The sequence below is a fragment of the Gobio gobio genome (assembly GCF_949357685.1).
Source record: "Gobio gobio genome assembly, chromosome: 16".
NCBI lineage: Eukaryota > Metazoa > Chordata > Actinopteri > Cypriniformes > Gobionidae > Gobio > Gobio gobio.
This window is the reverse complement of record NC_137109.1, coordinates 8,689,539-8,704,146: the sequence shown is the minus strand read 5'-3', so window position 1 is coordinate 8,704,146 and position 14,608 is coordinate 8,689,539. Positions and strand designations below refer to the sequence as shown.

At 37.9% G+C, this 14,608-nt stretch overlaps 1 protein-coding gene across 1 annotated transcript in view; it reads left to right on the top strand.

Moving 5' to 3' along the window:
* atrx (ATRX chromatin remodeler) overlaps nucleotides 1-14,608 on the top strand; it is a 62,749-nt gene that overhangs the window by 21,921 nt on the left and 26,220 nt on the right. The window contains exons 11-22 of the mRNA XM_079839585.1: nucleotides 555-697; nucleotides 765-947; nucleotides 1,042-1,168; nucleotides 3,372-3,471; nucleotides 3,559-3,756; nucleotides 3,867-4,008; nucleotides 7,380-7,489; nucleotides 7,624-7,770; nucleotides 10,251-10,428; nucleotides 10,588-10,725; nucleotides 11,801-11,976; nucleotides 12,124-12,241. Coding sequence (XP_079695711.1) covers nucleotides 555-697; nucleotides 765-947; nucleotides 1,042-1,168; nucleotides 3,372-3,471; nucleotides 3,559-3,756; nucleotides 3,867-4,008; nucleotides 7,380-7,489; nucleotides 7,624-7,770; nucleotides 10,251-10,428; nucleotides 10,588-10,725; nucleotides 11,801-11,976; nucleotides 12,124-12,241 — 1,760 coding nt within the window. The remainder of the gene's footprint in view (nucleotides 1-554; nucleotides 698-764; nucleotides 948-1,041; nucleotides 1,169-3,371; nucleotides 3,472-3,558; nucleotides 3,757-3,866; nucleotides 4,009-7,379; nucleotides 7,490-7,623; nucleotides 7,771-10,250; nucleotides 10,429-10,587; nucleotides 10,726-11,800; nucleotides 11,977-12,123; nucleotides 12,242-14,608) is intronic.

The window sequence follows — 14,608 nt, the reverse complement described above, 5'->3', positions numbered from 1 at the left end:
CATAGATACTATAAACATAGACGCTATAAATATACTATAATATAAAAGTACACTTAGATACTGTAAACTTTAACCTCCAAGTGCGATGCACTTATGATGCAGCTGTTCTAATAGACAAAACTCACATCTCTGGTATTTGCTCTATTTGAGCTTGATTTTGGTAAAATGTTAATAATATGATGCCGTGCAAGTGTCGAACAATATATAATTCCAATACCAACGTTGACCACTTGATGTTGAATTATTTATTAGAGTTTTTAATTCCTGAAAAGTAGCAGTTTTGGACATACAAGTTTTCTGGTCGACAGCGACAGTAACTGTTGGACTTCCTCTTAATATGCAGAATCCACATTTGTTTTGTTTATATCGTTCCCTGGGGATCAAACCCATGCTTTTGACGTTTGTAGTTACATTGAAGCACGTTATTCTGCATCTGATTAAGATGATCAAATTAGTTGCCTTAATAAAACATCTCAGACTGGACGTTCAGAAGTTAAAATGAGTTGTATTTTTATGCACTTTTGGCCTATTCTTGATTCTATCTCTTCTAAAAGAATTGCCAAGAGGATGCTTTTGGCGCAGATCAAAGCCAACTATTCGTCTGGAGCTGATAGTTCATCGGATGATGAAAACGCAGACAAAGAGGATGGGGATTCAACAAAGAAAGGAAAAGATGCAAAGAAGCAAGACGGAAGTGGTGAGTTCAGCTTTAATTCGGTTTAAAGCAGATGTGTTCTTGTGTAACGCATTGATGTTCCCCGCAGAAAAAGATGAAGATGAAGACGACGAGGACGAAACTTCAGACTCTGGCTCAGATGTTGACGTGAAGAAAGGTGGACGCAGGCACCGTTTGTTGCGTAAGAAGTTGACTCTTAGTGAGGGTGACTCTGATGACGAGACGCCAGTCAAAAAAAAGAAAGAAACCAAAAAGAGAGGCAGGCGGAAAGGTCAGTGTCAAGCCTAAACATAAGTCAGCACATCTGACTCCTATGAATGAGCTGAAGTGTTATTGAATGTTTTTATTGATGTGTGTTTGTGTAGTGGACAGCGACGATTCGGCAGACTCGGACTTTGAGCAATCGAACTCGGCCTCCAGTGATGCGTCAGCGCTCAGTGAGGCTGTGAGTGAAGACGAGGATGATGGCAAGAGCAATAAACGCAAAACACGGTAAGGATGGCCGAAGAATCCCGGAGCAGTTTGGTTTTTCAAATGTGAATTTGAAATGAAATGTCAGTGCAGTGTCAGCCTTAATTTGAAAGACTTTGCATCCATCACTAGCTACGTTTACATGGCACCTTATGTTTCAATCAGATTAATCCGAACAGTGTTTACGTGAACATAACATGCGTACACTGCACGAATATACAGAGTTTCCCGCTGTTTGCACATACTGTTCTCCTACATTGCTTGTTTTCTTTGTTTTAAAGAGCAGACTTAATATTGATCTATTTCGGGTCCTGATTAGGAGACAACAAGCACATGAAGCTTAGAGCCATGCTGCTTATATGCCCCTTACAATCCGAATTAAATTGCATTCGGATTTGGCCAATTCACTCTGATTGACGTGCTACTAAGTCTGATTCCAATCGGATTATTAGGTTCCATGTAGGCGCAGCTAATTTTCAACGCTATTAGAAAACCATGCTTTTGTTGGAACCATCGACACATTGTTTCTCCCAGGAGCGCAAGTTTGAGTCCCTGACTCGCTATACTGTCCCATATTTATTTCTTATTTCACGATATACAATTTTATTAAATGTTATTATTAAAAATAAGAAAAAAGAAGCACATTACAAACAATAGGACAAATACAATATAACAAATATATGAATGAAACTTATACAATTTTTCAGGTACAAAAGGATTATTTAACATGCAGTTAGAATTAGTACAGATATTTTGGAAAAATACAAGTTTGGAACAACTTGTGGGTAAGTAAATAATGTCAGTTACCTGACCCCAATGCAGCTGAAATAAAGAGGACAACAGTATTTCTGCAGGCCTAGCAGAGCATCATGAGGGAATCGTCCCCCTTTTGACAACATCTATGCCTTACAGTCACCAGACAGTCAGTTAGTGCAATAGACTGACGTAAGGCCAATACTAAAATAAATACATGATTGTGGATTGTCCAATGATTCAAATAAAGCCCCGTTCTGTGTGCAAGCTATTACAAAAAAATTGTCAAAAAATGATAATAACAAATCTGTAGGCAGTTTTCCCCATGGTATCGAAAATGGTACCAAATATCGATATTTTTCAAGGTATCGCATCGGAAATTCGAGTATCGGGACAACACCACATTCAAATATAAGTAACTTTGCAACTACATGTCAACTTATTCTACTAACCCGAACGCCTAAGCTATCAGTTTACTGATACTCTAATGGGAGTTAGTTGATATGTAGTTGCAAAGTTACTTCTAGTTAGTAGAATGTCTAAAGTGTACCATCAAAATAAAGTGTAACCTTGTTGTGTTGTGTTAGCTTGTTAGCTGTATAGAGTTCGTGGCTCTGATCTTTTGTAAGAGCCCTTTACTAACCAATTCAAACTAGCAGTTTGGAGTCTTTTTTTTTCATCAAAGATCATTACATTGATCAAAAGTGACAGTAAATACATTCATGATGTTACAAAAGATCTCGGGAACACTTTGCAATGAGGTCTCATTATCTAACGTTGAGCAACACTTTTGTTACTGTATTAAATAATCGTTGTTCTTGTTCGTTAATTAAATATAATTATTCGTTGTTAGCTCAGGTCCATTAAATAATATTAACATATACAACTTTTGATTTTAATAAATGTATTAATAAATGTTAGAATGAACTAACAAGGAAAAATACTTCTAATGTAATGAAGTCATTTGAACAAATAAAACCTTATTATTAAGTGTTACTTCAGTTTCAAATAAATGTTTTTTTTACTTGGTTATAAAGTATCCTAAAAAAATAAATCTGTATCACAGTTTACAAAGAAATCTGATTATTATCAATGTTGAACAGCTGTGCTGCTTTATATTTTTGAGCAGCAAATCAGCATATTAGAATGATTTCTGAAGGATCATGTGACACTGAAGACTGGAGTAATTATGATAATAATGTAGTAATATTTCAAAATATTACAGATTTTACTGTAGAAGAGACCTCTTTCAAAAACATAAAACATACATTACCATTAAAATTTAATAAAGTGTTCAGTCCCAAATCAAATGTGGCATCCCTGGCCACAGTCTCCTTTCGTATAATCTTCTGCTTCATTTTTATGGATTATTAATAATCATGGTTTATTAATGCATTTTTTTTACGACAAATGAATCTATTAGTGTTTGATGGGGCAAACAAAACTTACCATGTTCTGGTTACACATGTAGATCGTCCAGGAAAGCAGCAAAAGACGGTGAGAGAAGTTACCAGAAAGAGAAGAAAAAACGACGCCGCATTAAGGTTCAAGACTCCTCATCCAGTGGCAAGGTACTGTATGTTATAGATCGAGATCAGCACGATGAATAAAGAAACTGGTGATGTGTTTATGTGAAGTTTTGTGGTACTGTTCTACAGAGTGGAGAGGAAGAGGAAGGAGATGGAGATGGTGAAGATGATGATGATGAAAAAGGAACACCCAAAAATCGCAAGAAGATCCGCAAGATCATTAAAGATGACAATCTGCGGACAGAGACCCGAGATGCCCTGAAGGAGGAAGAGGACAGGAGGAAACGCATTGCTGAGAGGGAGCGGTTGAGGGAGAAGCTGCGAGAGGTAAAAATCTAAGATGCAAATGTTAAGGGCTCAGCGTCGTGAAACTGTACCGCTGTATTGTAGTTTTCATCTTGGACAGAAAACTCAAAGCTGGGGCTCTTTGGTTTCAGACTATCGTGGTGGAGGAGTCATCGCAGATCACGTGTCCCATCACCACAAAACTGGTGCTCGATGAGGACGAGGAGACCAAGGAGCCGCTAGTGCAGGTTCACAGGAACCTGGTGACCAAACTCAAACCCCATCAGGTGGATGGTGAGTCAGCAGCCGCCACTCTTTATATAGCTTTTTTCTTTTTTCAGTAGCAGAAAAATTATATATATATGCTTTGGTTATAGTGACTTTTTAGCATTTCTAGTATGTCCCTGAAATGGGTTAGCCGAAGTAAATCAATGTTTAAAGTCATCATCAAATAAAAATTGACCCGTTTCTTTCTTATTAAATGTTCATGGCTTCTTAAAGCTACACTGTGTGATATTTTCCCCCATCTTGTGGTGAAAAGGTAAATGACCATCCAGTGAATATTAGTTTCTGTTCCTCTCAATTCCGATTTCGTTTCAACTCCTACGGTGGCCGATTTAGTCCAAGATTAACATGGCTTCCAGTTCGACCTCGTCCACATTCGACACGGTGCCTGTGGGATATTCTGTGCGCAGTGGGATGGTTGGAACTCAACTGGCCTAATTATTCGGCTAGAAAGAACTGCAGCTAATCCAGAGTGAACTTTGATGATAGTAATGTTTATTCAGTCATCCAATTGCAAGGCATAAACAGGTTTGCGTGGATATGTACATAAATGTGGTTTCTGTGAGAGAACAAATAAGGATGGTAAATATACATACACAGTTAAGAACTGTATAACTATACTTATGTAGTACTTATTTATACTTATACTTATTACATTTGTATAATGTAACCGTAAACCAGAGCTTATTGTACGATATATAGGCGCTAAATGCAGCTGCATTAAAAGGAGCGGAGCTGCCGCTGCTGCTGCTAACAAGCGGTGTCCGGTTACAAAAGTGTGTGCGGCGCTTTAACGTTAGCACTGCAGTGTGCTCTGTATAACAATTGTTAATATGCCGATCAGACCTGATACATATTTCCATCAACATACATTACAAGCAAATATTTTCTATAAACGAATAAACATTGTTGATAACAAAATAACTAAATGATTGTTCAAATAGGTGAGCATTACGCTATTGTATGTTGACACAAAAATACTTCTGAGGTGACATCAACTGAATTACGCGATGACACACTCTGAAACACATCTACAATGACAATAACTATTATTACTTACGGAGTTATTAACGCACAGAAATACCACACAAGGAAAAACAGAGTTATACAGAGTTTTCCTGGCTTGTTTATTCCTCAAAAGTCTGTTACTGAACGCTGCTGAGATGAAAACTCTCTGCATATGCACCAGACAAGTCTGAACAAGTTGACGCGCACATGCGCGAGGCAGGGAATTTTGTACAGTGCCATCGAGTGTTAAAACCGGTTAAAACGCGAAAGGCGAAGCTTGAATTTATGGGTATGTCCCTCTTTGGCTAATGTACTTTCAAGATGGAGGGGCAACATGGCGACCACCGTTAGATCCCATTACCTTATGTGTTTTCAATGGCATATTATAAACTTACGAGAATACTTTATTACTTGAAAGAAGTAAATATACATTAATGAGCACATATATTTTTGAAAGAACGAAGTGTTTTTAGCTAAGAATAGACTAAAAAAGTTACACAGTGTAGCTTTAAGCAATTTTTTAAATAAGAAAACCAAGGTTGCAATGCGCTCAAAAATATTATATACCGAAAAAAACTCCATAAGTCTTTACCTAGAAATGCATCATGTTTCTGAAGTTAAATGTGTCAACTAGTAATATATTAATTTAAGTACAATTTTAAATAAAATATTCATGTTTTTATTAGTTTTCAAAATGTAAAAAACAAAATAAGGAATCTGTACACCAAACAAGTTCAAAGTCCTAGATGCATTGAGAAAGTTTTAATGAAGATTCTCGTTTAAAAATGACTGCAAAGTACAAACGTGCACTAACAAAAAAAGTGACCACACAAAAGGAAAAAAGAAACGACAAACATTTCAGTGCATCTTGGACTATCTTCAGGACTTTTAAATTTAAATAAACTGCATGTATACAGTCAAACCCAAAAATGTATTCAAACACCAGATATAATGTTTTATTAGTGGGTGTAGGACTCTGTAGTTAATTTATGTAAGTGAGGATGGCAAAATTAAGTAAACTGTGACATATACCCAAATATTCTTCATACAGTGACTACAACTGGGAAAAAAAAAGTATAGTTGACATTTGAGGCTTAATGCCATAGAAAAGCAATACGTTTTTCAGGAAGAATGTTTTCAGCTTATTTTCATATAAAAATATTAGAGATGCACCCATGTATCGGCCGCCGATATTTATCGGACGATTTTTGATCAATTTACAACCATCGGCATGAACAAACCGATGGTTTATTAATGAACTGCGTGAAGGCACTGAGCTGTGTAATGTCTGCTGCATAATCCAAGATTATAATGTAATATTCCTGCTGTGCTGCTGTCTGCGTTTTAATGTTAATCAAACAACACAAAAGACAAACAAAAAAAATTAAAACGCTCACTTCTCTTGACTAAATAACTGTCATAAGGATTAATTTCTGTGATGTGGAAAACGCAGACGGAATACAGTCATAAAAACTGAATTTACTGCATAACGCGGAATGGCTATATATATATATATATATATTTGCAAAAAGACTTTAAATATGAATCCTGCATGTTTCTGTGTGAATGAATGGTTTCATTTACCTCACACACTGAAACTTGCAGTCTTTTTCAGCCTCTGGCGCCTCGATATATGAGGACATGAATGCATGAACCTCATCTCCAGTCACTTCATGAGCATTGTAGCGTTTCATTCGACAAAATCTATCGTCATATCATGAACACACAGACAGAAACTTCACAGCAACCCGTCAAAATAAAAGTTCAGTTTAACAAAGTAATTGTGACAGAAATATATTAATGTTGTACAGTAGAATTTCGCTACGTTTCAATGAAATAATAATATATGTATTTAATTTAATAAATCGGTATCGCAATCAGCCAATAATTGTTTGTTAAAATCGGTATCGGCCCCAAAAAATGATTGCTTCAAACAATGGTACAAAGCTATTCAAAACATCATTTGATGCAAATTGTGATAATCGTAATTAATAAGCGTAATTACAATTTCAAGGGAATAATCATCAATTATGATTTGTCATAATCGTGCAGCCCTAGTTTTTAGTTTTATGGCCATTGTAAGTTAAATGTGCAGAGGCTTCCGTTCCGCTTCCAGTTATTTTAGCTGTACAAAAACGTCCATTATTTTGCTTGCTTATGCATTATCGTATTATTTTAATTTATTATCGTAATCATAAACGCACTGGTTTGTAACCTTTAACAGCAAATGAATGGGCAGTCTCTGCACATTCACAGAAAATAGCTAATTGGTGCTGGACTTTTTCATATTTAATTAGTTTTAGACCCTCATAGTGTCCTTTTTTTTAAGTGGAGGACACACAAGTGATGTTTTGTGTTTGTTCTGTTTGCAGGTGTGCAGTTTGTGTGGGACTGCTGCTGTGAGTCAGTGAAAAAGATAGAGAAATCTGGTGGCTCCGGTTGTATTCTGGCCCACTGCATGGGTCTGGGCAAAACCCTCCAGGTAATTATTTATGTATTTATTTGGAAGCATCTTGTTATAATACCATGTTATGAACAGCTGTGAATGATGATTGTTTTTTGATCATGCTGTGACGGGATTGCGAGTGACTCTGCCGTTCTCTCTGCGTCCTGCAGGTGGTGACGTTTCTCCACACGGTCCTGCTGTGTGAGAAGCTGAACTTCTCCACAGCTCTGGTGGTGTGTCCACTCAACACTGTGCTCAACTGGCTCAATGAGTTTGAGAAGTGGCAAGAAGGCCTGAAGGACGAGGAGAGTTTAGAGGTAGAGATTTGGTATTGTATCATGTAGATCTTTCCATTGCTCGTTACCATTATTTGTTAATCACACGAGTCCATTTAAAAACTCCATACAAAGTGTGGATAATGAATGTTACAAAAAATGCACATTTAGATTGAAGTGGCCATATTGAATGTAATATGTGGACTTCAGTGTATTAAAAAAAAATAGATTTTTTTTTTTTAGTCATATAAGGTGTTTTTGCTGCTAGTCCTTTAAGATATGTATATGCGAATGAACATATTGTTGTGATTGGCAGACCCCAACATGCTATAATTCAACGAGGTGTCATGCACGTGGATAATTTATTTATAATTCAAATAAACATATTCTATTGTACACTATGTAACTTTTGGCCCTGTAGCAGCCCAAGCTGCATGCATTCTGCGGATGAACATTGTTTTGGTTGTGCTTCGGCTCTGTGTGACTTCTCATAACTAAAAAAGAGAGAGAGGGAGATTGTCATACTTTTCATAAAACATTCACTATTAGGCTTAAGAGATATACGTTTAGATGGAAAGGATCTCAAGCTGACTAGCTGAAGACGTTACTGTAGCTTTACCCATTAATAGACGCAGTAAATTCCGGCACAGCACTACAATAACCATGATGAAATGAGCCGTCACAATTGATAATACTTTACTAATACTAAAGAGCTACATATGGCAGTTTATCTGTTCAATAAAACACCTTACTTGCCTGTTGAGTAATAAACACCATTTTTCATAATTCAACCGTATTAAACACCATAATTCAAATCCCTCAGTTCTCTCTAGGGTTGGGTACCGAAATCCGGTTCCAATATGGCACCGGTACTTATATAACCGGTATGTACCGGACCGAATCAGAACGCAGATTTCGGTTCCTCATTTCGGTGCCAAAATTCAAACGTGCTTTCGCGCTTTGGCTGAGCCAGAGACAGACGCTCAGCGCTGGTCACATCACAACTCATGACAACTATTCAGTGTTTTCAACGACATCATGTTTATTTCAGGTTTCAGACATTTAAATGTTCATAAGTAGGCTACTAGCAAAAAACACACACTGATGTCTATGAAAGCGGCAATGACAATCTTTTCAGACGGTTATAATTTGACTAACGTTACGTGTTTTATTCACATCAGATAAATGCACATTATATAGTAACTATATTGTTTACTCTATTCTTCTTCCAGTTCACTGGTCACTTACTTTCATGTATTTCGTAAGACGAGAATGAACTCAGTGTTGTAAATCCGACAGATCCGATTCTGAGGCGCAAACTAACATGGCGCCGCCCATTGCGCTTTATAGATCAACTAACACACATTCACTCACACATTTGAACATCAGATAGTTCGTGACACAGTTAAGAAGTTTGTGAATATTTTGAATAAAAAGAAAAAACGAAATAAACCCGATACAGCTGAGCTGTCAGCGCTATTGCGGCTGCTGTGTTTCATGTGAGAAACATGACACGTCACCATTAAGAAACATTAAGGCGATGCGTTCAAAAATATTTAGCCAGAGAATATGATCATATTTCAAAATGAAGCTGAAGCTCGAAGCTGGTTTGTAGCAGAGCAAGAATACAGACGACTGCTGTTATTACTGTAACTGTTTAGAGTTATATTAGGCTTGTTGTAGTTGGGTTAGGTGGCTTAGGTTTTACTGTGAATTTGTAAATATGTCAATTATAATTTGTAAATAAGTAAATTGTGTTTTGTATTTATTTATATTCATACATTTAAGTATGCATTAAACTTTTAATAAATGGTTCAATTTAAATAATAAATAAATAAATAAAAAGCCATTTAATGTCATCCACCTCGTTTGGTGGCCTTTTAAAAAAAAAAAATTATCGGTTCAGGCACCGTTTAGGCACCGGAACCGTTTTAAAAGTATCGGTTTGGCACCGGAATCGAAAAAAAACCCAAACGATACCCAACCCTAGTTCTCTCCATCTCTGAAAAGCCATGCCGATGTTGATTCTTGTTTTATTACGAGCTCTGTCACGTTCTCTTTTTGCCAGCAGACTCTCCTCTGTTCGCAGTTTGTTTAAAACAGGTGATTCCCTTAAGGTTGTAGATTTAGCGGCTCCATGTCAACCTTTCTCACTCATTGTGACAGCTAACCTCAGCCACTCTCACACCACACACGTCAAAGTAGACAGAGAAACTTTTCTCTATTTACAGGTCTAAAATATAAACACTTATAGTAGGTTTACCATAGTGAATCTGGGTAAGACACAACCACAATTTGGAAGGATTGATGATGTATTTACTCAATATTTAAATTTTGTTCTTTTGAACAAAAAAAGTTACATAGTGTACCTTTAAAAAATGCAAGTGTACATACATTTTCTACCCCTAGTCCAATGTAAAATCCCGAATCACCGTTTCAAAGATCACTTGCAGAGCAAATTCCTTTTTTAATTTTGACTTTTAATTTCACCATATGTCTGTGTCTTTTCCTCTGTGATTCAGGTGACCGAGCTGGCCACAGTGAAGAGACCTCAGGATAGAGCATACGCTTTACAGCGCTGGCAGGAAGATGGCGGCGTCATGATCATAGGCTACGAGATGTACCGCAACCTCACGCAAGGACGAAACATCAAGAGCAAGAAGCTGAAGGAAACCTTTCAGAAAACTCTAGTTGATCCAGGTGAAGTTACTGCATTAGCAAAGACGACGCACGTGATGTTATGATGAACCTGGAAAAATGTTATGGTGAAAGTGAATAAAACTGACATGTTGCTGTAAAATGTTTCATTTACTAGACATTCTTTTTTATGAAGGAATTTTGTAATGTTTTGATGCACAGGTCCGGATTTTGTCATCTGTGATGAGGGTCACATCCTGAAGAACGAAGCGTCTGCCGTCTCCAAAGCCATGAACTCCATCAGGACTCGTCGGCGGGTGGTGCTGACAGGAACTCCACTGCAGAACAACCTTATCGAGTGTAAGTCACTCTTACTGTTAGTGCTTAGGGGTGTGACGGAACACAAAAATGATGGTTCGGTACATACCCTTGATTTGAAGTCACAGTTCGGCATGTTTTCAGTACAGCAAAGGGTAAACACAAAACATAATTTTTTTAACACTTTTTTTATTAAACACTGGTTTACTGAACAACTATGGTTCTGTCTTTACATAAACAATGCCTGTCAATACTGCTGCAACAGTCTTCGTACTGCAGTTTATGGTGTTGTTGTAAATGGGGGAAGTGCTTACACTTTTCCATGCAAAATGTATGTTTAGTCAGATTTATTGCACTCCTTCTGTTTGGCACGTATGCGTGATCATCCAGTGAACATTTAGTGAAGTCTGTGAAGGATTTATAACATTTACAGATAAAGATTGTAAAATGTAATGCAGGTTTCAAATGCATTAAACAGCACATGCATCTTGCATGAGGTAAAGCCGCTTTAAACTGTAGGCTGAATTTGAAGCACGTAATAAATATAATAAAGCATGTCTCATGAAGGACAACTCGGATCATGCACTTTTCCTACAGAAGCTCACTTAGTCTTTTATTATGTTGCAGATGCGTATATAATATATATTAATGCTTACATTTCAAATGACGTTCAACGCACTCAGAAGTAAAAACAATGCTGTATTCGTTTGGTACACGTGCCGAACCTGAAAGGCCCATACCAAAAATTACACCCATTTAATTTTTATTATAATTTTTTTAAGTGAACAGGTGTATGTGGTCAGCAAATGCCACAATCTCAAAATTGCCAAATATCAGCTAACATATTAGTAGATCATTAGTTATTAATAGCTTATAGAGTTCTCAGGTGCTCCTTGAATCCCAGGTATTGTGTTGCAACTAGCCAATCAGATTGTAACCGGTGATTTCAACCAGCTTTGGAGTATTTAAGTGTGTATTATTCCTCAGATAGTCAGTGTTCAGTTCAGGGTTGTCATCTGAGGTGGAAAGTGTGTTATTCTGAATTTATGGCTATAAACACTTTAATTATGACCGAAATTATTTCTGTGAGTGAAAAAGTGTCACTTTCTGCCCTCAGATCACTGTATGGTGAACTTCATTAAGGAGAACCTGCTGGGATCAGTGAAAGAGTTCAGAAACCGCTTCATCAACCCCATCCAGAACGGCCAGTGTGCCGACTCCACGCTTGTTGACGTCCGTGTCATGAAGAAACGAGCACACATCCTCTACGAGATGCTGGCAGGATGTGTCCAAGTAAGCCAAATCACCGCAGCCAATGAGGGCTTGAATATTGTTCTTTTATTTATCTTAAGTCACAATACCCGTCTATAAATGAGTGAAATATTCAGTGCTTGTTTATGATATGCACACTTTAAAAAAATGTTTGTTGTTGTCCCACAGAGAAGAGATTACACTGCCCTTACAAAATTCCTGCCACCAAAACATGAGTACGTGTTATCGGTCCGGTTAACACCCATTCAGTGCAAGCTTTATCGATATTATCTGGATCACTTTACAGGTACGTCTCTACGTCATTCTGTTAATCGCATGTTTGCTCTTTGTTGTTTTAAGCAACTTATCGTCAAAATGTTCCCTATTTATTGTCATCATAAATGTCTCTGGTTTAATCAGTGCAAATATTCTTAAGCAACATGAAATTATTTTCCCACCTCTGAAATGACGTTTCTGCTGATGTGACCGACCATGTGAACAGGGGAAAAAAACGTGTCTCGGCACATTTCACACGACTAAAATCCATCTTAAACCTGCTGAATATTCAGTTTCACTCAAAAATGTTACATTACAAAAGTTAAATGCGTTTCATGTTGAGTTTTAATCAAGTCAAATGTGTGACAAACCTCATAAAGTCTGTCAGCTTAGACCCTGAAGTCTCCTGAGGGGAAACCAGCTTTTACCCGTCGGCTCTTCTTTTTTCAATGAAGTGCTTTCGTGGTGTTCTAGCTCAGGCCGCGATTGTTCTGAAGCAGCTCTGCAGCTGGGAGAGAAAGAATGGCAGCTGGCACCAGGCCGTGAGGCTATCTGAACAAATTCCCACGTCCTTATCTAATGAAGAGCTTGGGGAGAATTTTCCAGCCGGAGGCTCATTAGGCCGGCTTTCCTCTGATCCGCTGCTATGCTTCTGCGCTGCTGTTGTGGCTGTGGGTGCAGACCCCCAGAGACCACCAACCAGACACTGTCTTTCCCTCAATGCTTGTGCTTTTGTCCCGGTGGCCTGCTTTACCCAAACCCTGATCCAATTTCATGCTGCATTTAGGTGAACTCGCATTCAGCGTTTTGCACACACTACAGTGTTAACTACACTACAGCGTGTGACATTTTTTGCTAAAATACTGTCTTCTACCCCAGATTTGACAGCAATGACTGTACTCTGGCCCTGTGTCTTCCTGGTATGCAAAAATGAGATGGAAAAATAACTGCTAGATTATTAATTACCTATCATTTGATCTGCTTGAAAACTGTCACTCTAGATTTCAACATTTCTATGGATGCTGCAACAGTCATTATATGGGGTCACACACGGCGGTATATAAAAAAAGCACACAAAAAAAAAACATAAATCAACATGTAACTAGCGTCCTATAAATATCTTTTGTTTTTCCCAAATTCCGTGTTTTGTTTCGTTTTTTTTATCTTAATTTTACTAGTCAAAAAACATTGAATTAATTGAAATATGAAGCTTATACGATTGCTACATTTTTTGGGCCCTGTGAAGTATAACACTTTGATGTATGAAACTGTGAATACAGTTTTAATGGTTTAATTAAATATTAATAATCAAAAAGCATGACTAGGCAATTTAATTATTTAAACTCTGAACTCTCTTTATTCCTCGTTATTTATTTTTTATTTTTTCCCCCCACAGAAATTCTGTTGTCGTCAGTTTTAACTTCTGGATTTATGATTTCAACCCACCAAAGTGGCTAGTAGGAGTGCAGTATTTCCCATAGGATTTAGTGAAACTGTGGGTGGATCTCTGTCCCTGTAGGGGGGTTGGGGGGCATGCCCCCCATAGGAAAATGTTGTGTATTTTAATGTTAAATTCATTAATCTGGTGCACTTTGAGAGTTCAAAATTAAGAGCTCCAACCCATATTCAGTGTGCAAATTGAGCAAAGAAAAAGTATCAAGCATTGGCTTGAACCTCAACTTTAAAAGGGGACTCTTACACTCCATAATAGTAATAATAGTTATAATATTAATCCTAAGGCCGTAATGGCAATATGTTGTAAAACAAATGCATGAGCTTTTATTTTGATGTAAACTGCAGTCGAGCATTTGTTTTTGTCGGAAAACATGTTTACAAACACTCATTACAAATCTAGTAAGATGCGGTAATCGTCAACTATGCAGATGTGAATATAATACGTAACTGGTGCCAGCTATGTTCCCAAATGCACGCTAAACTCAGCACATGCACAGATGGAGTTCACCGCGTTCATTCACTGTGAACTGAGACGCGGAGCTGATCGTGTGATTTGCGCAGCGCAAACAGACAGTCTTTTGCGATTTGATAAGGACACAAAACCTTATCGAGCTCTGATATCTATTTGTGGCGGTCAGTGTTGATATTGTGGCGGAGCGCCACAAATAAATCAACCCGCATTTGCCGGGTGTTCGGGTACTTACACAAGGCGATCTAAACCGTGCCTGGGCGTGTTTGACCCCCAAAGTCTGGTTCAGTTGAATAATGTGAGTACTCCGTACCGTGCCTGGGCGTGGTTTGTTTAGCCGGCCATGGCCTGCTTGGAAGAGGTGGGCTAGAGCGCGGTTCTGTTGGGTTCGAGCGCGGTTCGCATGCTGTGTGAGCGCTAACCACGCCGGAGCACAGCTGTGCGTTACCATCATCATCACGACAGCAAACACCA